The sequence below is a fragment of the Acartia tonsa genome, chromosome 4 (assembly GCF_053477335.1).
Source record: "Acartia tonsa isolate MP-2025a chromosome 4, ASM5347733v1, whole genome shotgun sequence".
Classification (NCBI taxonomy): Eukaryota; Metazoa; Arthropoda; class Copepoda; order Calanoida; family Acartiidae; genus Acartia; species Acartia tonsa.
In genome coordinates this window covers 15814507-15834591 of record NC_137263.1, presented here as the reverse complement: position 1 = coordinate 15834591, position 20085 = coordinate 15814507, and the positions used below count along the sequence as shown (strand labels likewise).

Sequence of the window (20085 nt, the reverse complement as noted above, 5' to 3'; positions counted from 1 at the left end):
TTTGGTAAACTGGTTCCTGAGACAACAAAGTATAATGTTATAAGCGAAGCAACTCTATAATCAAGTTCTAAAAATGTAAGTATGTCCATAAACATTATTCTGTATTAAGCAGTTTTTCAATAAATTTACTTACAATTTTGCTTAATCTCTTATACATTTATATTCTGATTGATTATTCAGTTCTGACACTATACAAGTGGTAATGTCCGTTTGTCCTACCGTTTCAGTGCTTCGCTTTTATGGATGTTGTCATCCTTGTTATATATAGAAATCATCCAAATTAAGAAGAGATCGGCAGCCGCGCGCAAGCCGCGACAAAACCACAAATTGAAATCCGTTTAGATGCATTGAAATCTTTTTTGAAAGAAGGATTGCCATATTTGGGCCAGGTTTAGACTTCCACCTGATTTTTAAATTGTAAAGGGTAATTTCCCTGAGGCCTGTAGGCGGCTCAGGCGCGGCTGCAGTGCCCAGCTCTCATATTAAGTATTATTACAATATAACTATCTGATCATCTCCATATATGGAAATTATTTGCCTATCTAGATGTTTGTTTACTTTAGGAAAGTTCTAGGCTGAGCTCAAACTAAAGTTAAACAAAACAATGATGGCAGCATTCATTAAAGCGAAGCTTAACAATTCAGACAGTCGGACGAACGAGGAAACATAGAGAATAAAAAAGTATTTAGCAGTCTAATCAAAAGTTTGTGTAAATTCGTTAGAATCGTTGTGGGAATCGTTACATGACGTAGAGACAAATTTTTCACAAGGGCTAGGATTCAAGCTGTAGTGCTCAGGAAAGGTGAGTAGAAATCAAAATTCAATAGTGTTTTCTCATTGTCATTGCTTGGACATGATTTGGGTCATTTTTTGTTAGTTTTTGACCAAAACTGTAGGGTTTATATTGAAAAGAGTGAAGCGATTGGTTTTTTTTAAAACACCCTATCGAAATTTTGGTTTATTTGTTTCTTATCGTTCTAGGAAACAATATTAGAATATTTAAATAAAATGATACTTATATTAGAAATAAACTTTACTTTATGCTCCAAATCATCAGCAAAATTTTTGAATCGTTAAGTGAATCTAACATGTCCGCGACCTTGGCTTTACACCTATCGCATCTGTTCGTTGTCGGGGTGGTGGTGGGATCGAGTTTCGACCTAACACCGCGTCAAAAATAAAGACGTTGAAAATGGTTCATACAGCTGCCATGTCCGTTCAGCACAGCTAGGACGTCCAGACAAAGTTCGTGAAATCAACGATAGAGGGTTGCCTTTAGCATATTACCTTACTTAATACCCCGGGCGATTGAGCGTGTTACACTGCAATTCACACGCAGAGTATGTTAAAGGTGGTGTGGAAAAACCTTGAACACGAAGTGTCATTCACCTATAGCCCCCAAGAGGCAAAAGCCAATATGAATAAATAACCTTTTACAGCCATCTCTTACTGACAACCGTACATATTGACGTTCCGTCGCTCAGAACGACTCTAACTGTAGAAAAACTTTGCTTTGAATAATGTAAATATCACTACAAGATTGAGAAAGGCGCCTCAAATATTATGACCAAATATGGGCATAACTTTTTTAGGGGATTTTCCGCGAGTTCTTCAGACACACACATACAGCTATCTCTTTTCTTACTTATGACGTGGAATGGAAAGTAAAGTTCCCTTTTAAGGTAAAGTCCTTTCATTTCAACGAGCCCTTAAAAGCTTACCTAAATATATATTTTCCCTAACAATCTAAATGAAAAAACGCCTAGATTTATGTTTTAATTACGTATCAATTACCTCATACGGGCGAGGCTGTTGTCCTTAAAAAAAAAAAAATTATTTCAGTTAGAAATCTTTCTCAACCCAATTTAACAGGAAAAAGTCTACTTAACCCTTAATGGTCGGGGGGGGGGGGGGGCGTTGAACGCCCCCCCATCCGTTTTTTTCTATCTCATTTTCTGTGTGTGAAAGATAAAGAGCCCAAACTGCGTGACTTTTTAAGTTTGGGTATGACACATAACTGAGAGTTGGAATTTTTTGAATATCTCCATCCTGGCGGGCACAGGATGCCAGCAAACCTGGCAGGGTCATCCAGGTAAAGAGCAAAAATATTTTTTTGACTTAAACAAAGTATTTTATCTTGCCAAAATACTAAAATATCCTCTAGTAGTACATCCTTATATGAAATACAGGTGTTCAAGTCAATTTCAGGTTCCAGGTATGATCCTGCAGGTCCTGATCCTCCAGGTCTCCAGAAATCTTTAAAAGGCTCCTGTGGCCTCAATTTTTGACTTAGAGACTTCAAATTTTAAATTTAAGCTTTTCTTACATGTCTACATAACGTATTAAAATTTCATAAAGATCCACCGCCGTTTTCCCGCCGACCGCCGACTGCGGCGGCTGGCAGCTGCCAAGTACAGCTGCGGCCGCTGAAATTTATATTTTGACATTTCAAATATAACATTTACATAAAGATAAACATTTTCTGCAAAAAAATTGTTCTTCTAGCTTCTAAAATAAGAAAATTACAGCCGTTTGAAATTTTTAAGTAAAAAAGGACCTAAAAACAAAGGTTGTTAAATAAAAGGGTGAAGGAAGCGAAAATTGACTTTGACTTACTTAAGGTCGGAAATTCATCATAACACAGGGGACTTACACAAAAAAAATTAGCCCTCTAGCTCTAATAGGAACTGAGATAATATGGGGGAGGGGGCGTTGAACGCCCCCCCCCCCCCCGACTGATTAAGGTGCGGCAAGGGGCCCGACTGTTAAGGGTTAATCATTCCGAAATATATTTCAAGTAAAAAATACTCATTATCAATCGCATCTCTTGTAGAAGTGAATCAAGCAATAACGTCAGGTGCAATAACTAAGGGAAGCCAAATCTCTCCTTTACTTCTTCAATGTCCAAACACCCGGGGACATAGTACTAGGTTAAGTAACCACAACAGACAACCAAATGTTTGATTGCACGACCTTTTCTAGAAGTCCTAGCGGTGTATGTTAAAGAGTTGCACCTGTTTTGGGCCAAGACATTTATGTATACTTAATGCCTGTCATAATAGATAATTAATAGATATTCACATATTTTATATTTTTCAAATTAAATTTTAAGGTCTTTAAGAATTTAGAGTGTTAATTAGGGATCTTTTCACCTATTTATATAAACAACATTTTACTTTCCTTCTAAAAGTCCTTTTATGGACTTTTCTTGAGTTTGCTGAGATTTGTCCAAGAAAAATAGAAAGCACCTGCAGCCTGACAGCCACCGGGAGGGGGGAAGGCTCTTTGCCACCTGTTTTGTTTACATGAAGCACAGTAAAGGATCAACATAAATATTTCAAAAGGTCAGGGATATAAAGGGATTAGACAGAGGGCGATAAATTGATGTACGACCCCAACGATAATACACAAAATTACCCCTTCTGTATATAAATGGTTTTTGAAACGTTTGGAAACTCAACTTAAGGAACAACCAATCAATGAAAGTCCCCAGAGTTGTTAAACCAACGAATAAGAAAACATTATCATAAAACTTTAGGGACTAGTTTAGTAAACAGCACAGTTTCCCCTCCCTCTTTGGGATGGGACAGTCTTAAGAATGGCTACCTCAAGCTTTTATGTGTACATTTACAAGATTTATATTAAGTAGCTGGAAAAATATAACAAAAAAAATCATACCCATAAGCAGGGACGTGCACAGGAAATTGCCTTGAAATTAACACTGTAAATTTTTACACCACCCTTAAAAATTTAAAGTAATTTGTTAAAGATTATTAATGTAAAAGGAACTAACATTTAAGCGGTATTCCTTTTAGGAAAATTGTTAGGAATCGTTACAGACATGTTCAAGTTTTATAATGGCTTTGCTATTAAAATTAAAAAACGTACATCAGTACAAATTTCGCAAATAAAAGTAAATAATAACGAGGGGATCTAAACTTCAGGAGTAGGAGGCAGCAAAATATCATCGGTGTTTCATCACATCAGCTTTAATGTCATACCTTATTCGCCAAAACAGTATTAAACAAGGATATCAGCATTTACAAAAAAAAATTAGCACAACAAATCAAACAATAGGACAAACGAACATGAACAACCGAAGATTATTTTTTTCATCAGAATGTTAAACCAAAATTTGATCTTTATCTTAAGTTTAATTACATCAAATAAAGGACGCTTAATTTATACGTACTCCCTTCAGAAACATTATATTGAAGATGCTACGTTAAATTTAAAAAACTGTTAGTTCAAAATTGAGTATGATGAGGAATGCGTAACTGTATTAAAATTTTGCAATTTAAAAAAAATATTTTTTTTACGAATGTGAATTCACACCTCTATGGCAAGGGGACTCTTATTGAATTGTGATATAGAAAGCTGTCACCTGTATGGGCCGACGCATCTTTTCAAGGAGCCTCTTACTGCCCGTAGCTACACCTACTACACCTAGCCAGCTTAGCCTTACACCCAGACTACCTTACCTCCTTTTATATGGAGTGTTCATAAAAAGCCCCCCCTTCCCCCCTGCATGAAATATGTTTAAATACTTGGCCAGGTTGGGTAGAAGCCACAGTAGCATTAGTACTCCAACAGAACAAAGTCACAGGTAGAAATAATTAGTTTAGCTTGGCTTAATGGATATAGAATATACGTGGAGATATTGATAGGGGAAATTTTGTCGTCATTCTAGGTTGTTATCATGAACATTGCTTATTGTTCAGTTCGTTCATCCAGTATGAGGGTAGGGGATGGGGTGAAAAGGTTGTGTGGGGTATCATTGTTTTAGCCCTCTGCGAGTTTCACTTTATAAGAGAACTTGAAAATTTGGTGTAACATCCTAGTAATAATATATTCATTTATATAGCTTGGCATGGCTTATATCATTTCTTTAAATATAGAATAAATTTTCGGTTACAAGTAATTCGATCTTATTTCAAATCTTAGTGTTTTAGCTTTTATCTTTTTTTTATCTTAGATAAAGTTAGTAGTTATAGTAACATATTCCTCGGACTTTTATAAACGCTATGATAGATAGTTTCAAAATAAAAAGGATTTTATTTGTCTTTTTGGATTTAGTCGGAATTGTACTAACTTTAATTAATAAATGGCTAAAAAAGTACCATTTTCGATCGTAGTTGTACGCTAATTGCCGTTTGGCTATTTTGTAAAAATAATAAGTTAATTAGTATTATATAACGACTCGAACTATTCTATCGTTATAAAAAAATATTTAAATACCTGATTGTTGTAGAACTCATCATGTGTGACGACGAGGTAGCCGCTCTTGTAGTTGACAATGGATCTGGTATGTGCAAAGCTGGCTTTGCTGGAGATGATGCTCCCAGAGCTGTATTCCCCTCCATTGTTGGCCGTCCCAGGCATCAGGTAACAACAAGCTTGCACTCTAATCCTTATAATAAAGTAACAGGATCTCTGTGTCTCTGTTTGTACCGAAAGATCTCGCTATCCGCTGAACCAATACGGTTCTTCTTTTACAGTGTAACTTCTCATAGGTCCTGGGCAGGTTTGCAACTATTTTTTGGGAAGGATATCCCCACCCCCAAATAAAAGCACCAATAAAACATATTCTACAAAACTTGCGCTGCCTAGCAGAATCTAGATAGTTTTTGGTAAAAGCTTGCTTGGATATTAAAGGATTTAGGATTTTCTATACAATTGCATAAATATTTATGATTTAGGAAACCCTAGCCTTCGAAATTTTTACAGAATTTTGTTAATTGTTTCAAATGAAACCTAACTTTTAGCTAAAATAGTATGGATTCTTGAAAGTTATTTAAATATATATGTTTATATGTGTAAGTTTCCAAATAAAGTAAGGATTAAAAGACGTATAAATAATATATTATTACATAAAAATGAATGTAACCTAATATTACAAGATTATATTAATTCTATAAATAAGACTGGTGTATTAATTACAGTTTACTCGCAATAAAACACTCTTATTATTATTTTTTTACAATGCATTTTTCCTATGATCAAATATTTTGAAATTTTGGTAATAACTTTTATATTATTTAGGGCGTGATGGTCGGTATGGGCCAAAAGGATTCCTATGTTGGAGATGAAGCCCAGAGCAAGAGAGGTATCCTCACCCTCAAGTATCCCATTGAGCACGGTATCATCACCAACTGGGACGACATGGAGAAGATCTGGCACCACACCTTCTACAACGAGCTCCGTGTTGCCCCTGAGGAGCACCCCATCCTCCTCACTGAGGCCCCCCTCAACCCCAAGGCCAACAGGGAGAAGATGACCCAGATCATGTTTGAGACCTTCAACTCTCCCGCTATGTATGTTGCCATCCAGGCTGTCCTGTCTCTGTATGCTTCTGGTCGTACTACTGGTATTGTCCTGGATTCTGGAGATGGTGTGTCCCACACTGTCCCCATCTATGAGGGTTATGCCCTGCCCCACGCCATCCTCCGTCTTGACCTGGCTGGCCGTGACCTCACTGACTACCTGATGAAGATCCTAACCGAGCGTGGCTACTCTTTCACCACCACCGCTGAGCGCGAGATTGTCCGTGACATCAAGGAGAAGCTGTGCTATGTCGCCCTGGACTTTGAACAGGAGATGGCCACTGCTGCCGCCTCCACTTCTCTGGAGAAGTCCTATGAGCTTCCCGACGGTCAGGTCATCACCATCGGTAACGAGAGATTCCGTTGCCCCGAGGCCCTCTTCCAGCCTTCCTTCCTGGGTATGGAGTCCTGTGGCATCCACGAGACTGTGTACAACTCCATCATGAAGTGTGATGTTGATATCAGAAAGGATTTGTATGCCAACACTGTCCTGTCTGGTGGTACCACCATGTACCCCGGTATTGCTGACCGTATGCAGAAGGAGATCACCGCCCTGGCCCCATCCACCATCAAGATCAAGATTATTGCTCCCCCTGAGAGGAAGTACTCCGTCTGGATCGGTGGCTCCATCTTGGCCTCCCTCTCCACCTTCCAGCAGATGTGGATCTCCAAGCAGGAGTATGACGAATCCGGACCCGGAATTGTCCACAGAAAATGCTTTTAAATGTACAATTGTTTATTTTGTTGACTGCCAGTTTTATTTGTTATTTTTGTGTCTGGTTTATGAGTGTAGAAGGCTGGACACACCATCCTGATCTTCCCTCCTAGACTACTAAACCTTGTGATTGAGAGTATTGCAAAATGGTGCTTTTCAATTTGTGATAACTTTGTTTGAACATGTAGCTTGTGCTAATTAGAAAATAAAAGATTATATATATAATATTATCTTTTTTATATCTTTGACAAATAATAACAGAATTTTAAAAAAAATCTTTTTTTTGATATACCATACCATGGTTTTGTAGTTGGGCGGCCTTGAGAAATGTGGAAACGTCCGGTTGGACAAGATTAATTGTAGGAAGGCATAGCTTCAAAGTAGCAGGTTATAGAGCTGCTACGCTATAGAATATAACACAGGTGGTTTGAAAAAGGGAACCAAATACTACAGAATTTTGACAATACATATTCAACATCCGAACAACTTTAGTTGGGGGTGTTGCTGCATTGCCCCCTAGCCCATCCCATTACACTGATAGGGTGGGTTAAGTAGGCTTAAAAATGCGGATTTCTTTCGGTTTGTATTTTAAAAAAAGAATCCAATCTTTTACCAAAAATCAAATCATATGTTTATTCACAATATTTAACAACAAAAATAATACAATGCAAAGTAGCGTAACTAGCCTAAATCCTGTCTAGCAACTACAGTTTAAATATAAATACGCTCGCAGGGCAGGTCTTCTCGGAAGAAGATAAGTAAACAGAACTTGTTCTTAACACACCCTGTATTTCTCTACTGTCTGCAATATACAATAGTCTAATCTGCTAGACAAACATTAAACACATACTGAAGGGGTGTACCAAAACATAAAAATATATATTGATGGGGTTTACAAAAAACATAAAAATATCAACAAATATATAAATGTATATCAAATTCTAATATTTTTTTTTCTAAAAATTTAAATCAAGCAAGTGCAACGTGACCAAACTTTTTGAGAATTTTTTTAGTGTCTCCGATCTTCCGTTCATATTAGATTTATTTTACTGATCCTTGCATTGTCTTGTCATGTATTTAAGGCTTTCAAAACTTGTATACTAAAATTAGTATAGAAAATTTAGGATTTGGCCTAATATCATAGTTTTGAAAGTATAGTTACTTCACACTCATAATTTGTAAAATAGGGAAGTCAGTTCTTAATAATTTCTTGATCAAGGTGGTGTTGACAGTCCCCGTAAAACAAAATATTCTGATTAGTTGAATTTCGCTTTTATAGATGATGTCATCCTTGTACAATATATTTGTTTTATTTACTATACAAATAAATATATAAGACGAAATTAATATAATACAAAGAAGACAACATCCATATGTAGCACAACAATACATGAAATGGATAAACAGATAAAGTGAGTTATGTGGCAGATGTTCAGTGGTCACAACAAAGAAAAGTGAGAGAATATGTAAAAACCCAGAGAAAATCTCAAAAACGTTTAAAAAATAAGCATTTGTTTTTTGAAGCATTTCTGATAGACAGACGGTCAAACAAATGTATAATACATGGCCGCCTATCATAGGAATAACAATTTCATCTGTGTACCTTCAATAGCAGCCGAGAAAACCAGATTTCTCCCACAGCATTACTCTCTGACTGACAGACAAAAATGAATTTTAGAGCAGTTTCACTACTTATAATGAATCTATAAGTTTCCTATTAATAGTGACGTTGTTTGTTAAGGTAATAAAAGATAAATCACTATAGACCAAAACTTGGCTTTTAATTATTTCTTTTTTAATTGGAAAAGAGTATTTTTAGTTTCAATAGTTGCCAAAATGTCCATCAAAAATAGCCTTAAACCTGCAAATTCTATTGAAGGCGTATTCAGATTTTACTTAGCAATCATCCAATTACATAATATACAAGTTTTTTTTTCAGGGGTTGTTCATTATTAAATCGTCAATAGATTGTACATCTTACAGTATCCAAATTTTTCAACCACTAATTTTAACTTACGTACAGTGATTTAATCGTCCATTGTATCATCCTTACTTCCTAAGTTATTTAGGTTTTGTGTTTTAACAAATATCAAATCATAGTGATGGTTGGAGAGAGAGAGAACAAAAAAAGAGAGAAAGAGGATGGGAGAGAGACCGAAAGGTAAATACAAAGAGAATGAAAGGTAAAATAAAATGTGAGAGGAAAAGAGGTATTGAGGTACAATAAGAGTTTTGAAGAGAGAGAGAGAGAGAGAGAGAGAGAGAGAGAGAGAGAGAGAGAGAGAGAGAGAGAGAGAGAGAGAGAGAGAGAGAGAGGATGGAATATCGATTTTGAGGACGTGAGTTCCATCAGTAGAAATGAATCAACTGTTATGGCTAGCCGCCACAATTTTCATTCCAGCCATTACGGCATTTCAACAGGTGGATACTTTAATTTGAAAAATGACTTATTTAAAGGCTTCTAGAGCCTTTGATATTTGTGAAAATAAGAACGTTTCTACCACCTTTTTATGTAAAAATACATTGCTTAAATGTTTTAAAACTTTGTTATGCTCCATATGGAAAAATTACTGTTATAAAGATATAAATTATAACTATATTTGCTTTGTTTGTTTAAATTTTTCATAATAGAAAGGATATATAATGTTATTAACCTCAATTTAATGATTTTTATAAAAAAGTAAAATATTAATACCTATTATACATAGATTAGCATCTGTCAATTACTTTTAAAATATCGATGATTATTTTGTGCAATTCATTGATTTTAATTTAAGCTCGTACACAGAAAGGTGACATGAGCCTTTAAATTAAAAAAATCATGTTTTAAATTAATTTTCAATTACGTATTAAAAGAGATCATTATATTCTGTTTACAGCCAAACCCAGTTTAACGTTAACTTTATAGCAAATAAGTTGCATTTGCTAAAATCTCAAATCGCACATTTTATCTAAATTACATTAAGACATTAGTATCTAATTTGATACAAAACAAGGATGACAAGATAAATAGGTAATGAATCTCATAGATAGGAGATTTTTATTGTTCAGCCAAATCTTCATTGCAAGATTTAGTTATATATCTTCAGTCCACAATCCAATTCCCAGTGAAGTTTAGATTTCTCCAGACAGACTGACGGACAGACTTGCTGCAAAACAAAAGAAAAAACTGCTGTCAATCTTTGTTAACAGCTAAATAAATCAGATTTCCCTCCTAATATTTGAATGTCTGTAAGAGTATGGCTGACTTACTAAGGGAGTTTTGTATATTGAATGCTAATTGGTAGCCGTCTGCCTTAAGTAGCAGCAGGGAAATAACATTTAAATTATAGCCTTACGGATTTGCGTATGGAAAGACAAAGTGATTTACAGAAAAGATATATGATAATATTAAAATAATTAAGGACAAGCTGAATCTTATCCTTGTTAGATATGATAATATTTTCATAATTTAGGATAAGGATAACTTGCATCTGTTAATGCCTAAGCTTAATCTTATCCTTAAATAAATAAATATATAAGTATAGATGTATAACCCAAACAACTTTCGTCTGCTAGCAAATTGCTGTCTGCTCTATTGTAGCGACAGTCCGTAAACATACACTTATTTATCCCACCTCTATACTTTTACTTTGATGTTAAATATGATAATTATTTTAATAATTCAGGATTAGGATGAGTTCCCTCTGCTAATGCCATATACTAATTTTATCCTTGTTAAAACCTTGTAATAGATGATAGACATGATCTGTGTGTACTGAAGGATCTTGCTAACCGCTGAACCATTACGGTTCTCCTTTACAGTGTAGCTTATCAAAGGTCCTCGGCAGATTTATAACTATTTTGGGGGAGGGTACAACCAACCTTCTTAAAGAAATCGCCAAAAAATACAACTAAAAGCTATATTTATAGATATTTTTGGTAAACAGCTGATCTTGACAAGGATTAAACAGATTTTACGTACCGCTAGAGGTTTCTAGGGGCATAATAATAATACTATAAATATTTAGGATAAAGATGAGTTCCCTCTGCTTATGCCAAAGGTGACACCTGAATTAGAAGAGACATATCTCTGTACGCCAATAAGGTATTTATAACATCATAATACATGCAAATACCTGCAGAGCAATGGATTTATTATTACTTGGTTCTTACATCAGATTATCATATACTCGTATAAAGTGAAACATGTAGCTGGCTAAAATAACGGTACCCTCCATGCAACAGATTTACCCCTTTCTGGCATGTTAGCAAACTAAATTGACGACAACGGGGGAGGTAGGTTGTGCTAAAATTCCGTAAAGGTTTAAGATTGTAGAACGATAATATTCACTAAATATGTGTATTCCTTATTGAAAAGAACTATAGACAAAAATAATAGTGAAAAATATTTAGTAAATATTATCGTTCTACTAGTGTTTTTAAGCCTTAAAACTCACACTTTTACAATTACATCTCCCTTTTTTCTTGTCATAATATTCATATGAGCAATGCAAATAGATGCTTAGCTCATAGATCACATTTAATAAGAATAATGATATAGATACAAAATCTTTTTTTTAATGCAAACTAGCTAAACTGAAACATCACTTACTATGTCCGTTTGTCCATTTATGTTTTATTTAAGATTCGCATTTTAAAAGTGTTCTTGGTCGTTCTTTTTTCCAAATCTTTTTTGTTAAGATTGGATACCGATGACACGTACTTCATCACCGGGTTCCGCCCCAACGCGACTATGATGACGGCCCATCACATGCTTGTCTTCGGCTGCGAGGAGCCTGGCTCCAGTCAACCCGTATGGAACTGCGGAGAGATGTCTGTGAAACAGCCCGGACTGGAGTCCAGCAGGCCCTGTGCCTCTGGCGACCAGATCATCTATGCGTGGGGTATGGACGCTCCGGAACTGCACCTCCCAGAGGGAGTTGGATTCAGGTTGGATTTTGTACTTTAGATGATATACTTTATTAATCGACGTTTGTTTTTCGTTTGTTTTTCGTTGAACTCTCTTTCTAAAATTGAGAAATTTAAAAAAAAATTAATTTCTCTAGGGAGGGTGGTGGTACCCTCCCCCAAAATAGTTATAAACCTTCCCAGGACATATGAGAATCTACCCTGTTAAGGAGAACCCGATCGGTTCAGCGGTTAGCGAGATCCTTCGCTACAAACAAACAGACAAACAGACAGACAGACATCGTTCTACTTTGTATTATAGATATATTATTACTTGGATGTTGCAACATATTTTCATGTGCCTTGATTAACTTAGAGCTGGCCAAAGCAATGATACTCCCATCCACCCCCTTTATCCCATCCTATTGGATGAACGAGCTGACCAATAAATGATTTTCATATTAGCAACTTAAACTGATGACAAATTTTCCCCTGACAACGTATACAAGTATTCTATATCCATTCATTGCCTTTTAGTTCTCGGCAGAACGTAGGCCATGCACAATGGTTCTCCAATCTTCCTTTTTTTGGGCACGTTTTGAGGCATTGCTGAAAGATGGAATTTTCTTTTCTTTCAGTTCACTTAAGAGTTCCCTCCTCCAGGTTGTTTTTGGTCTACCTGGTTTCCTCTTTCCTACGTGGGGGTTCCAAGTCAAGGCTTGATTGGTTATATCATCATGCCCTTTCCTTAGAGTGTGCCCCAGCCATCTCCATTTTCTCTGTTTTATTGTCAGTTTAATGTCTGACATATCACTGCGCTCTAGAAGCTCAGCATTTGTGATCTTATTTGGCCAAAAGATCTTGTGGATTCTCCTTAGACATTTATTGACATATGTCTGTAGCTTGGAGACCACTGCTGTGTTTAGGAACCAAGTTTCAGCCCCATACAGCAAAACAGAGAGAACATTTGACTTGAACAGTCTTAACTTGGTCTTTATGGAGATGTTGTTGGAATTCCAAATTTTGTTCAGGCTGGCAAAGGCTGTCCTAGATTTGTTAATTCTAGCTTTAACATCTGTTAAAGTGCCTCCAGCTTCATCAATTTTACTTCCAAGATACTCAAAACAATCTACATCCTCAAGAATTTGGTCTCCAATAGTAATTGGTTCTTGGGAATTTGCATTTAATCTGAGTATTTTGGTTTTAGGAACATTTATTTCTAGTCCAACTTTCTTGGAAGTTTCAGCTATCCTGTTAGTCCTTCTTTGCATTTGACTTCTATTGCTTGTTAACAAAGCGATATCATCAGCAAAGTCCAGATCTCCTAAATATTTGGGATTGCCAAATAGCTCCCAACGAATGCCATCATTACTTTCACAGTTCTTCATGATCCAGTCAATGGCAAGGAGGAAAAGGAAGGGAGAAAGAAGGCATCCTTGTCTGACGCCTGTTACAATCTCAAAAAAGGTTGATAGTTTACCTTTATACATTACATTTCCACCTCCTTTATGATAGATAGCTTTAATGATATTGATTATCTTTTCTGGAATGCCATAGTGTCGGCAGATTTTCCAGAGAGATCTTCTGTCTAAAGAATCAAATGCTTTTTTGTAGTCAATGAAGTTTACAAAAAGCTCAGAGTTCCATTCCTTGGATTGCTCTATGATGATTCTTAGAGAGGTTATCTGATCAATAGTGGAACGGTTTGGTCTAAATCCAGCCTGATTAGGTCTTAGCTTTTCATTAACCTTCTTCTTTATTCTATTAAGAAGAATCTTACTAAGGATACGGCCAGGTACTGAAAGGAGCATTATCCCTCTGTAGTTTCCACATTGGGTCAAGTCTCCTTTTTTGGCTAGTATTGAGATATGTCCATTCTTCCAGTCCTCTGGGCATAACTCATCATTCCATATCTTTGTGATCAGAGGTAGGAATGCCTCAGCAGATGTATCTAGGTCTGCTTTTATGACCTCAGCTGGGATGTTATCAGGTCCAGCGGCCTTGTTATTTTTCAAACTTTTAATGGCCTCCTTGATTTCCAATAGATTTGGCGCTCGACAGTCAATGTCAAGTGCATCTGAGGGTGGAATCTCAGTTTCTTCCTCTGGAACTGGAAGATTCAGCAGTTCAGTGAAGTGCTCTGCCCATCTATTTAGAATATCTTCATCAGTTTTAAGGAGTGAACCATCCTTGTCCCTGATGTGTGATCCTGATTTGTGTACTTTACCTGCAATGCTCTTAGTAATCTCATAGACATCTTTCATTCTATTTTGATTAAAAGCATTTTCTGCTTGCATAGCAAGGTTTTCCAAGTGTTCTTTTTTGTCAATTCTGACACTTCTTTGGATTTCCCTGCTGAGCATTTTATACAGGTCTTTATCTTCTGGAGAGTTTCTGGAGAGTGTCTTTTGTCTTACCTCTCTTCTTTGATCCATGAGATCAATGGATCTTTGAGTGATCCACGGCTTTTGGTTAGCCTTTTTAAAACCTAATTTTTCTTGGCTAGTATCATTATAAACTTTTTTGATACCTTGCCAAATATCTTCAACTCCATCATCCTCTTGAAGAGTCAACAACTCAAATCTGTTCTTTAGAGTGAGCTTAAACTCTTGTAGCTTTTCAGAGTTTTCAAGGGTTGTTAAATTATACTTTTTCCTGGGGTTAGGCTTTGTGTCCTGCTTTTTAAATCTAAGCCGAACTTTAGAAGATAGAAGATAATGGTCTGAATTAACATCAGGTCCTCTTTCAACCCTGACATCAAGGAGAGAACCTTTAAAACGTCTAGATATACAGATGTGATCTATCTGATTAAAGGTTCTTTGATCTGGTGATCTCCAGGTGGCAGTATGAATCTTCTTGTGTTTAAAGATGGTTCCACCAATGACAAGTTTGTTTTCAGTACAAAAACTTACAAGTCTATCACCATTGTCATTTTCCTTGCCATTACTTAAGCCTAGGCCATATCTGCCCATGACTTCTTCTAAATTCTCATTATTACTCCCCACTTGAGCATTGAAATCACCTAGGAGCATGGTCAGGTCCTTTTCTTTATGACCATTCTTAAATACAGAGTCAAGCTGGTCATAAAATTCGTTTTTGACCTCTGTATCTGCTTGTTCTGTAGGAGCATATGCTACTATTATTCTCAGATTGATGTTTTTATCTGAGGATTTGAAGTAAGCCTCCATGATTCTTGGACCATGGGGTTGCCAACTGATCATGGCCTGCTCTGCTTGCTTGGTCAGCATAAGAGCCACCCCTTGGTTATGTCCTAGATCCTCATTCATATGGCCTGAGTAAAGTATTTTCAAGCCAGAATGATGTTTAAACTCTCCATTATTTGTCCACCTTGATTCGGTGATAGCCAGGATATCAACCTTGGCTTTAAGCATTTCTCGGCAAATGTTTTCTGTCTGGCCTGACTGAAACATTGTCCGAACATTCCAGGTGCAAATTTTTGCTGGTCTGCGGGAATTCAGAATCATCCGCCTGACTGGTCCTTTAGCGGTTTCCCAGCCAAACATCATATTGTTGTTTCCAACCTCTACTTCGTTCCCGAGCCCAAAGTTAAATTGGTCTTTACTTTGTGCAGATTGAACGTGAGCAGGTTTTTTTCTAGGGAAGGATTGTTAGCCCCACCCAAACCCCCTGAACTGGGGGAAGTGACCAGAATTCAGTCTATATCCATTACTAAAGTCATTATATTTTTTGTTAATATCACTAAATTTTCTTCTTACTATGATAAGATGCACAGATCAAATACTGTTATGAAAAATGTGATTATGAAACGACTTCGGACAAATACTAATCTTATCTAAAGAAAATATCCCAATCAGAAAAGGTGTCTGATAAGTCAAGTATTTTTCTATACAGATGAACAAATGTACCTATTTTATATATGAATGTATATAAATTGACGTGATATTCTATTTTCTATTTACATTATTTTATAACTATATTCCTTCATCTTTATGAAAACATATTTTTACGGATTTTTTTTCTTGTCAGACATTCTAAAATGTCGTCTTTCAAAGAACATTTTATGAAAAAATCTGGTTCAACTAAGAATAGTTTTAATAATCTCAAATGTTGTTAAATTTCACTGATGTCTCTTATATTTTAGTTTCTACAAATTTAACGTGTTGGTAATTTCATTATTTGAAAATTTTATGAACGACGAAGGAAAACGTGATTTCTTTGGCTTGTATTGTAGATATAAAGCTGATTTAAAAAAAAATCCATTGAAATATTTGAGTTTGTTCTACTTTTCTTGATATTTTCTTTCATTTTAAAATTAAATGTAGGATTAATCTTTAACAATCGTTATTTTAGCACGCTGTGATTTTCACTTTATTAGAGAACATTATAATCTGGTGTAACATCCAAGTAATAATATGATAATAATTTACAGCATTGCTATTCTACCATGTTTGTTTTCATTGCACATAATCGTCATTCATTGAGAATCAAAGTAATTGTAACAAAAAAATAATCAAGTATAAAAAAATGGTATTATTATTACTTAGATTTTACACCAGATTAAGTACGATGAGTCCCCTCCCCTTCTACTGTATGAACTAACTGACCAATAACTGATGTCCATGTTAGAAATCTATATATTATAGCCATTCGTATAAAATGGCTTGCAGGAAAAAACTTGATGTGTAATCCCATGTAATTCTGATTTTCTCTGCAAAAAAAACCATGTCAGACAAAAACCAGACGTCCTTTAATATGTTGAATGAGTAAATTGTGTGTTTTACTTCACCACTTTACCAAAAACAGAAATTGCGTAGAAATATTAATGATATTTTTATTTACCTTATTGCTTGTTGTACTGTCTATATTCAAGAATATTCCCCTGACTAATAACATTTCCTAACAAATATTTTAAATTTTAAGTTATGTTGCACTTGTAGCTTTCAGTCTAAATGTTAGTTTGTTTTGTTTTATATTTACTAACAATTACCTAATTAAAACAAAGAACGTTTGATCAAAACACAATCATTTAACTTTACTTTATGATTGATATATTTTGTTTAAGACTACATAAAAGATATAAAATTATTTTAACATAATACCTAAAATGTATTTTAGAGTTGGCGCTGACTCTAACATCAAATACCTAGTGCTACAAGTACACTACGGGCATCTCGACCACATCCCCAGCTCTGGCGATGACAGCGGCGTCTTCCTCGAGTACACAGAGACAGAGCAGCCCAAGACCGCTGGCGTCCTGCTGATGGGCACTGGAGGCTTTGCGCTGCCCCACTCCACTACGTATTTTGAGACCAGCTGCGAGATGGAGGACCCAAGAACCATGCATCCATTCGCCTTCAGAACACACACTCATAAGCTTGGTAAGATTATTTAAAATTTTTTCTTGTATTCATTTGAATCCGGTGGATAGAAACCGGTTCTCATCCATACGAAAAACCATGTCTAGCATCGTATTATATCCAGCTTTCTACGAATATAAAAATGTACAATCATAAGATTAAAACCAGTTTTTTTAACCCGTGCATTCGGCACTTCGGGGCTAAAAAACTGGTTTTAATCTTATAATTGTACATTCTATATCCGCGAAAAGCCGTTTATAATACGATGAAAGAAATAACTAATCTCGAATTCATTTGAAACCGATAAGTATCCGGTGGATTAGAACCGGTTCTCATCCATACGGAAAAATTATGTCTAGCTTTGTATTATATCCAGTTTTCTAGGAATATTAAAATGTACAATAATAAGATTAAAACCAGTTTTTTAGCCCGTGACTTCTGCATCTCGGGGCTAAAAAAACTGGTTATGATCCTGTAATTGTACCTTTTATATCCGCGGAAAGATGTTTATAATACGATGCGCGAAATAAATATTAAAAGTTTTAAAAGATATATTATTTAGTTCAAAATATTGATTTTATGTAAAAATATTCTAAACAAAGTTCTACTTAAATATAATAGGATTATTTTAACAAGTTAAATTTTTATAGTTAAAGTAAATATTTGTTCTCTTTACTTGGAGAAAAGTTTCTCAAATAATGGCGAAGAGAATAGATATATTATTTCTTGGATGTTACATCAGATTTTCATAAACTCTAATAAAGTGAAACACGCAGTAGGCTTAACAAAACGATTCCCCCCTTCCACAACCTTCACCTCATCCCCTCCCATCCTTGGGATGAACAAACTGACTGTTAAATGAGTTCCATATTAGCAAGCTAAATTGACGACAATTTTTCTCCTGTCATAATATCCACAAATATTATACATCCATTGGTAAGAGGGATACAAAATGAGATAACACGCTGGGTCCTATATTTACAAAACTTAGTTTAAGTAGGAAAGCTATACTATAACTTTTTAAGTTTTTAATTGTATCTCGCATCGTATTATAAACGGCTTTCCTCGGATATAGAATGTACAATTATGAGATTAAAACTAGTTTTTTTAGCCACGAGGTGCCGAAGGCACCGGTTAAAAAAACTGGTTTTCATCTTATGATTGTACATTTTTATATTCGTAGAAAGCTGGATATAATACGATGATTACATAGTTTTTTCGTATGGATGAGAACCGGTTCCTATCCACCGGATTCGAATGAATACGAGAAAACTATAACTCTTTTTAGTTGGGTGTTTCCTCTCTCCCAGACCATTACCCAACTTCCCTGAAACATTTGTAACTATCAGTCTGCCTTTAACGAGATCTTAAGGAATTACAAACACACACAACTTAGAATAGATCGAGTAGATCAGAAATTCTATCTATGGGGGTTTCTCTTGTCTGAACGCTTTACCTAACCTATCCAAAATATCTAAAAACCTGACATTGGCATACACTAAGCTTCCCTAAAGAATAAATTCACATTGGTCTAGTTTAACTGTTCATTATATTTTTTTACAAACACTATACAGAAAGACAGACAGACAAACATCCTTCTTTTTCCAGATTGTGATAAAATTAAATAAATAACTTTTTTAACATCCGGCCAATTGTGAAATGATTGTTGGTTCTCTACTTTGGTAGTTGTGCCAAATTCATCCAATAAATTTCGCGTGTAAATGATGGCTTACATTGCAATACTAAACATTAGGACAATAGTTCTCTCAAGTATATAACTATGGTCAATTTGGCTTGGGTTCAACCAATTTTATTTCATCCTGGAAATCACGAAACCTCTCACCAGTAAAATTTCGATTTTGAAGATAATAATAGGCCAAATTCTTCCTATCCTAGAAGTTAGGGTTTCCAAAAACTTTTATATTCCTTTCTATCTACTAGTTGCTTCGCACCCTTCCCTCTAGGAGGTTAACGAAAAAATAGCTTAAAACCTCCCAAAGATATGCATTATGCTCGCAATCAATTTTAATCATCAATTTCCGAGATCTTTAGCTTCATAAGTCAAGCAATCCGTTTATTCGTGCAGCTATTGAGGTGAACACTTTATCCTTAGTTTCCTTTATCTGTTTAAAAGAAAAAAAGAACATTAATAGTTATTTATCGCATCATATTATCGAAAGCTTTTCGCGGGTAATAAAATGAAAAATGATTCAAACCAGTTTTGTTAGCTTCAAGGGACCGAAATTCACAGAATATTTAATTGACCTTATAGTATAATGTAGCAAAAATATACTTGAATAAAAAATCTTTCCCCCCCAGTCACTAGAGGGTAACAGTGAAGCCTCTAGTATTATATATTGTGCGTCAAGCAGAGAAATATCCGGAGATATAAAAAGATTCTCACACACAAAAGCATATTTCCAGGTCAGGGTCTTGCTTTAAGAAAAATCTAGGAGGAAAGGGACATTGTGCTGTTCATTATCCTAGTCCCCAAAGTTTTATATTAATTTTTCTTATTCGTTTGCTTAACAACCTTGGGGACTTATTTTTATCGAATTTTGATTGGTCGGTTCATTAAGTTCAATGTCCAAACATTTTAACGGCTAATTTTAATCTACAGAAGGGGTAATTTTGGGGGATGTAATTGTACATAAATTTATAATCCATTGTCTTATCCTTTTGGATCCCTGAAGAAACTGGTGCTTCTTTATTGCCATAAAACAAGGACGATTACATCCAATTGTAAAGCTTATTAAAAGAAAGGGTGAGATAAAGAATTAGAAAGGAAGATAACGATACGGCAGTAAAGTGAGAAATT

The 20085-nt window shown here is 35.4% G+C and overlaps 3 protein-coding genes across 4 annotated transcripts in view; 2 read left to right on the top strand and 1 right to left on the bottom strand.

The window, feature by feature from the left end:
- The window catches only part of LOC145316261 (tryptophan--tRNA ligase, cytoplasmic-like), a 309384-nt gene extending 306534 nt beyond the window's left edge, over positions 1 to 2850 (bottom strand). For both annotated transcript variants that reach the window (XM_080156684.1, XM_080156685.1), the window contains exon 1: positions 2827 to 2850. The gene's annotated coding sequence lies outside the window, so the exon portion shown is untranslated. The remainder of the gene's footprint in view (positions 1 to 2826) is intronic.
- Positions 2851 to 4546: 1696 nt separating this feature from the next.
- On the top strand, positions 4547 to 7263 carry LOC145316252 (actin 205). The gene is made up of 3 exons (XM_080156673.1): positions 4547 to 4606; positions 5252 to 5385; positions 6043 to 7263. The coding sequence occupies exons 2-3, from the start codon at positions 5260 to 5262 to the stop codon at positions 7045 to 7047; spliced, it is 1131 nt and encodes a 376-aa protein (XP_080012799.1). The 5' UTR covers positions 4547 to 4606; positions 5252 to 5259; the 3' UTR covers positions 7048 to 7263.
- Positions 7264 to 9357: 2094 nt separating this feature from the next.
- Positions 9358 to 20085, top strand: part of LOC145316251 (peptidylglycine alpha-hydroxylating monooxygenase-like) — a 15406-nt gene continuing 4678 nt past the window's right edge. Inside the window, exons 1-4 of the mRNA XM_080156671.1 lie at positions 9358 to 9459; positions 11049 to 11125; positions 11722 to 11970; positions 17026 to 17288. Coding sequence (XP_080012797.1) covers positions 9397 to 9459; positions 11049 to 11125; positions 11722 to 11970; positions 17026 to 17288 — 652 coding nt within the window. The 5' untranslated portion in view covers positions 9358 to 9396. The remainder of the gene's footprint in view (positions 9460 to 11048; positions 11126 to 11721; positions 11971 to 17025; positions 17289 to 20085) is intronic.

Excerpts from the sequence above, each read along its gene's own strand:
- LOC145316252 (XM_080156673.1), top strand. The coding sequence starts at position 5,260 with ATGTGTGACGACGAGGTAGCCGCTCTTGTAGTTGACAATGGATCTGGT. Across the intron at positions 5,386-6,042 it reads TTGGCCGTCCCAGGCATCAG|GGCGTGATGGTCGGTATGGG; the intron begins GTAACAACAAGC and ends TATATTATTTAG.